Consider the following 6,422-nt stretch of genomic DNA (forward strand, 5'->3'; position numbering starts at 1 on the left):
CAACCTGCACTCAACCCCACAGTGCTTTACCACAACCTTAGCCACTTGAGCCACAGGTGCTGAGCCAAACTTTCATTCTTATGTACCGACAACCAAACATTTAAAAAAAAAAACACACTTTACTACAGCAAATTAGGTTTTCTCTTATCTTTATATAGAGATTAGTTTTATCAGCCTTCAGCAGCTAGCTTTAGAAGGAAGAAGTACTCAGATACTTTGAAGGATAAAATTGTTTTTAGTCTTTCTGGATGTATTCTAACTAAACATAGACACTACATAAAATGAAGCCATTCAAACTTTAGAAACATAACCCTTTATTGTCAAGCATTTGTGACAGTTTTGTCTCTCTAAAGGAGACAAGAAGTTTGAGCATTGTGGGCCTTTTAAAGGGAAAGAGGAGTGGGTAGGCTCATCCAGAGGTGCTACTAGAACAAGCCAGCATCTGACATACTCCCACCACAGTCTGCTTTATCATCCCTTTTAAAAAGTCTGGAACAATACATAGCATAGCAAAACAAATAAGTTACTTTCCATCTCTCAAAAAGTAAGTTCAAAGGTTGAAGCTGCCTTGAAAGGGCTTCTGGACAGCTGCCTCCAAAGAAGTGAGCTTTCCTTTTTTAACTTCCTTAGCTCCAACCGGTGGAAGATAAGAAGCCCCTGCTTTCCACATCTCAGGATTCCAGATGACATTTAGTTAGACTTGGGATCTCTTTGTTTGGGCATCTCTCCTTCCCCTTCCAAATCCATTTCTGCAGCAACTGACATACATAGGACCTGGAGGTACTTTGTGGTAGATGCTACAAAGAGAAACCTGAGTTGAAACTGGGAATGGGTCAACAGGGCTGAGTTTAAGTGGTACTGAATAGGACTGGGCCTGAGGGAAGTGATTCAGTTAAGCTGAAGGGTTAAAAGCAGGAAGGGGCTAAGGCAAAGGTGTCCTAGGAACCTAGATTTGCAGAAAAGGCAGAAACCAAGCCTTAACAATACTCACCCACAATCCTTCGGAGGCAAAGAGGCCGTTTGTGTTCTGGCACTCTGACGACGAAGAAGTAAAAGGGCAAGCCTGAGAGGGCAATGGCTATGCCGATGAGGGAGTTGATGGTGTCACTGTAAAGTGGAACAGCCACCAGGAAGATGGTGCAGAGGCAGAAGACAATGGGGAAGAAAATACTGAGCTAAGGACAGAGGAGATACAATTAGGGGTTAGATAACCCAGGATTCTTAACAGCTAAAATAACCCTACCTCCCATAAAGACTAGAGCCCTGAACCTTCTTTCCATCCCCTTTCTCTCAAAATGCACTGCCACCACCAGGTGCTAGGCAAAGGTTTCTGAATCCACTGCCTTTTAAGTATCCCCTGTAGCAGCAGCTCTAGCTGTTCTAGATAGACAAAGGTAGAATGAAGGTGTGTTACCTTGAGGGGACGAGGTCGATCTGGCTCCTTCCAGCGCAGGTAAAGCTGACCCACAATAGAGAGCCCCACAAAGAACCAGTAGCTGAAGCTGTAGTAGTTAATGAGCTGGAAGATGTCCTCCACACACAAGTAGATCAGTGCCATGATACCCTGTAAGTATGAGCCCAAGTCACTTCCTCCCATAGTCTGGGTCACTCAAAGTGCTTTTCATTCCCTTTATCCCCCACAAATCCATCCCCACCTCCTTGTTCTCCTCTGTTCCACTCCCTTTACCACTCTAGTTTCAGTACCTCCTTCTGAACTGGAAGTCAGTAGCCTCTCAACTGGTTTTTCAGTCATTCTTTAAGTTAACCCTCTATAAAGCACACCTCAAAACAATCCTCTAGGCTAGGCACCCGTACCTCAATAGCTAGGGCATCAGCCACATGTACTGGAGCTGGCAGGTTCAAATCCACCCCGTGCCTGCCAAACAACGACAACTACAACCAAAAAGCTGAGCATTGTGGTGGGCGCCTGCAGTCCCAGCTACTTGGGAGGCTGAGGCAAGAGAATCCCTTAAGCCGAAGAGTTTGAGGTTGCTGTGAGGTGTGACATCACAGCACCTCTACCCAGGGTGACATAGTGAGACTCTTGTCTCAAAAAAAAAAAAAAAAAATCCTCCAAAAATCCTACACAAGACCCTTCTCATGATGGCTCTAACCTACATTTTTCAGCTTGTATTTCCTACTACAGATTGAATATCCCTAATCTGAAAATCTAAAATGCCCCCGATGAGCATTTCCTTTGAGTGTCAGGTCAGTACTCAAAAAGTTTCAGATACTGGAGCAGATTTTAGATTTTCCAATTTTAAACAAGGGATATCCAACCTGCACTCAACCCCACAGTGCTTTACCACAGGGCTTTCTGATGCAATTTCTCTTACATAAAGCCCATCTCTACCATTTGCAATCCCAACTTTCAAAATGCACTTTGTCCAATAAGTATTTTTTCATTCACCCTCTAACCCATGGAAGTGATCCTTTCTTCCCTTACATATTATTCTCTATTTGCCATGGCAATCAATTGTTTCAGTGCAGTCCATATACTTTATGCCTTATCTTAGACTGCAAGTGGTCACCACCATTCCTTATAACAGTTAGATTCTCTCTGTAGCAGTTAGTACTGTGCCTGGCCCACAGCAAGTGTTTTGTTCCATAGATAGTTTTTTTATCAGAATCTCCTTTAGAGCTTTCAAAAAGCTAGAACAATCACTTTATTGTTAGAAAGTTTCCCCCAACAGCCTGGCTTTCAGTCTCATCCATAAGATCACTTACATTAAAAAGCAGAGAAGGAACTGGAGTGAATCGCTCAACGTGGATCATGCAGATGGCATCAGGGAGATGGCCTTCTCTTGAGCCCACAAAGAAAAGCCTATGGTAGGTAAGATAGGAGAGGCTAAGAAAATTGTGGGACATGTATCCTGGTTCACCTGCCACATGGTCATTTCCTTTCTTCAAAAGAATTTGAATAACATGGAATGGAGTTCAGTATGGAGATTAGTGAGAACTGGAGAATGCTAATGGGAACAAGAAAAAAGAGGTTGGGCCAAGTGTAGTGGCTCACACCTGTAATCCTAAGGATGAGGTAGGAGGATCCCTTGAGCTTAGGAGTACAAGACTAGTCTGAGCAAGAGCAAGAGCCTGTCTCTACTAAAAGAAAAACTAACTAGGCAGTGTGATGGCCACCTGTCGTCCCAGCTGCTCAGGAGGCTAAGGCAGGAGGATCACTTGAGCCCAAGATTTAAGGTTGCTGTGAGCTGATGACAACGCCATGGCACTCTACCAGGGCAACAGAGTGGGACTCAAAAGAGGCTGTGGTGTCATCTGGAGAACACAGGTGATTAACGTCCAGATCCTGTAAGTTCTACCATCCCTAGACCGGGTGCAGTGGCACATACCTATAATCCTAGCACTCTAGGAGGCCAAAGCAAGTGAATTGCTTGAGCTTAGGAGTTCAAAAGAGACCAACCTGAGCAAGAGTGAGACCTCACCTTTACTAAACAAACTGAGGCAGGGCAGTGCCTGTGGCTCAGTAAGGCACCGGCCCCATATACCGAGGGTGGCGGGTTCAAACCCGGCCCTGGCCAAACTGCAACAACAAAAAATAGCCAGGTGTTGTGGTGGGCGCCTGTAGTCCCAACTACTCAGGAGGCTGAGGCAAGAGAATCGCCTAAGCCCAGGAGTTGGAGGTTGCTATGAGCTGTGTGATGCCACAGCACTCTACCAAGGGCGATAAAATGAGACTCTGGCTCTAAAAATAAATAAATAAAATAAAAATCTTAGGGAAAAAAAAACTGAGGCAAAATGGTCACATGAGCCCAAGAACTTGAGGTTGCTGTGAGCTATAATACCATGACTCAGGGTGCCAGAGTAAGATGCTGTCTCAAAAAAATAAATAAAAGATCTACCATCCCTGCCCCAGCAAAAGGTGCCACTCTTACCTAGAAGCAGCCACAATGGAGGCATTGAGGCCACCAAAACAGGATAATGCAACTGCCAGTGGAATTGTCCAATTGAATATTCCAAAAATCTGGTCTGCAAAAGTCTAAGAGAAAGGAATGGAAGAGAATGATTAGCAGGAGCTAAAAGGAATGAAAGACTTGGTCAGGCATACCCCCAGTAGGGGGGATCTACTGGGAATGCAACCCTTCTTCTACAATGAGGGTAATAGGACCTTCCTGCAAGCCTCATATCCTAATTGAACTCCTTCAAGGCTGTCAACCCCTTTTCCAAGACTTTCAAGAGTTAGGATATACCCAGTAGCCCACAACACACCCTCAACCCTCTCCTGCTAGGGAAAATCCTTTACCACAGCAACAGCATCACTGGCCAAGATGTCCCTCATGTCTAGCACCGTATAATAGGCCACATTGGTCAAGATGTATATGATGGTGACGATGGGCATGGAAATGCCAATGGCGAGCGGCAGGTTCCTACCACCAAGAAAAATAAAGGACACATTAGTCTCATAGTCACATCCCTATCTCCCCTTTAATCCTTGAACTCTGTCTACCATACTAGTCTTTCCATGTTGGAGAATCCTTCTGCACTTCCTCTGTGCACTGACTTTGAGGTTGCCCAGGATATTGGTTGAAGCTCTGAACTCTTAAGTACTAAAGAGCATTAAGGGGAAAAAGTATCCATTTAGGAGAAAGGGCTATCCAAAAAAAGAAGGCTAGGCAAAATGGCTCACGCCTGTAGTCCTAGCACTCTGGGAGGCCAAAGCAGGTGGATTGCCTGAGCTCACAAGTCCGAGACGAGCCTGAGCAAGATCAAGACCCTGTCTCTAAAAATAGCTGGGCACTGTGGCAGGCACCTGTATTCCTAGCTACTCAAGAGGCTGAGGCAAGAGAATCGCTTGAGCCCAATAGTTTGAGGTTGCTATGAGCTATGATGCAATGGCACTCTACCAAAGGCAACAGAGTGAGGCTCTGTCTCAAAACAAAACAAAAAAAACAAAGAACAATGTCACAGCATAATATCAGTACAGGAAGATGGGAGGCTATTTTGTTTTTTACATTCAAAGGTCTCTTGGTGTCAGGATTCCATCTATAAGATTATCAATATTCGAAATTGTGTTTCAAATTAGAGAAATAGAAGAAACTATGGAGGCAAATTGTGAAATCTAACATCTCCAGAGAATAAGATAGACCTATACAAACAGCAACTTGTGTATCTGAAAAAGCAACACAGGAGACATGTCTACCTAACCCTCTTCCTCAGTTTGAGAACCTCGGAAGTATCCTAGCTGGTGGCCAAAAGAAAGATGCAAAGACTTCTTCATGTTCCGGTAGCCCAATAAAGCCATGATTCTTATAAACATTCTTGACAGACTATGAAAAAGGAAGCCAGGTGCAGTGGCTCACACCTAAGTGAGTGGCTTAGCACTCAGAGAGGACAAGGGGGGAGCTCCCTGAGCTCAGGAGTTTGAGACCAGCTTGAGCAAAGTTGAGACTCCATCTCTAGTAAAAATAGAAAACTTAGCAGAGTGTGGTGGTGCGTGCCTGTAGTCTCAGCCTCTCTGGGAGGCTGAGGCAAGAGAATCACTTGAACCCAGGAGTTTGAGATTACCGTGAGGAAGGCTGATACCATGGCCCTCTAGCCTGGGTGACAGAGTAAGATCCCATATCAAAAAAACAGTCAACCAGAGAGAAGAGGGGCAAATACTCTGGAGGCATTCAAATTCTGTCCAGTAGGTGGAGGTACTATCTAGGCCTGGCTCCTGCTACTATTATCTCAGCTCCTATAGCTGCAAAACTGGACATGTACCAAGAGTGGTCTTTGTTTCTCAAGCTGTTTCTTGGTAAGAGATTATTATTCTTTTGACTTGAAAATTTACAGAAACTCCATTCCCTGGAAAATATTAGTTCCCAGAATCACAGAATTTTAGACTCAGGAAAGGCCCTGAAAACTATGTAATTCAATTCCCTCAATTACAGGTAAGGAGGCAGCAAAGAGATGGTGGGGCAATTCCCTCAAGGTCACCCTGCAAATCACTGGAAAGACAAATTTTAGGCTTTTTTTTTTTTTTTTTTGAGACAGAGCCTCAAGCTGTCACCCTGGTAGAATGCTGTGGCATCCAACTCCTGGGCTTGAGCAATTCTCTTTCCTCAATCTCCCAAAGTATCTGGGACTACAGGTGCCTGCCACAGTGCCCAGCTATTTTTTGGTTGTAGTTTGGCAGGCCAGGCTGGATTCGAACCTGCCAGCTCTGGTGTATGTGGCTAGCACCTTAGCTGCTTGAGCTATAGGCACTGAGCCAAATTCTAGGCCTTCTGAATCCCTGTCCAGTGCTCTTGTCACTCTGCATGATTACAGGGTTTGAGTGACTGAAAAAATATCACTGTACCAATATGAATTTGAGAAACCACACACTGATCAAAGGGGAAACAGAAAGGTTTCTGTAAGTCTATATCCTAAAGGGAACATATTGTGGGAAAGGGTAAGTTTAAGATCTATCACTTAGGCTC

The 6,422-nt window shown here is 44.5% G+C and overlaps 1 protein-coding gene across 1 annotated transcript in view; it reads right to left on the reverse strand.

Moving 5' to 3' along the window:
- Positions 1 to 297: 297 nt before the first annotated feature.
- Positions 298 to 6,422, reverse strand: part of SLC7A7 (solute carrier family 7 member 7) — a 47,545-nt gene continuing 41,420 nt past the window's right edge. Inside the window, exons 5-10 of the mRNA XM_023508129.1 lie at positions 4,262 to 4,385; positions 3,894 to 3,997; positions 2,728 to 2,824; positions 1,415 to 1,564; positions 992 to 1,175; positions 298 to 797 (exon numbers count right to left, since the gene is read on the reverse strand). Of these exons, the coding sequence (XP_023363897.1) occupies positions 691 to 797; positions 992 to 1,175; positions 1,415 to 1,564; positions 2,728 to 2,824; positions 3,894 to 3,997; positions 4,262 to 4,385 (766 nt within the window). The 3' untranslated portion in view covers positions 298 to 690. The remainder of the gene's footprint in view (positions 798 to 991; positions 1,176 to 1,414; positions 1,565 to 2,727; positions 2,825 to 3,893; positions 3,998 to 4,261; positions 4,386 to 6,422) is intronic.

The sequence above is a fragment of the Otolemur garnettii genome, unplaced genomic scaffold, assembly GCF_000181295.1.
Source record: "Otolemur garnettii isolate 467f Iridium unplaced genomic scaffold, OtoGar3 scaffold00225, whole genome shotgun sequence".
Classification (NCBI taxonomy): Eukaryota; Metazoa; Chordata; class Mammalia; order Primates; family Galagidae; genus Otolemur; species Otolemur garnettii.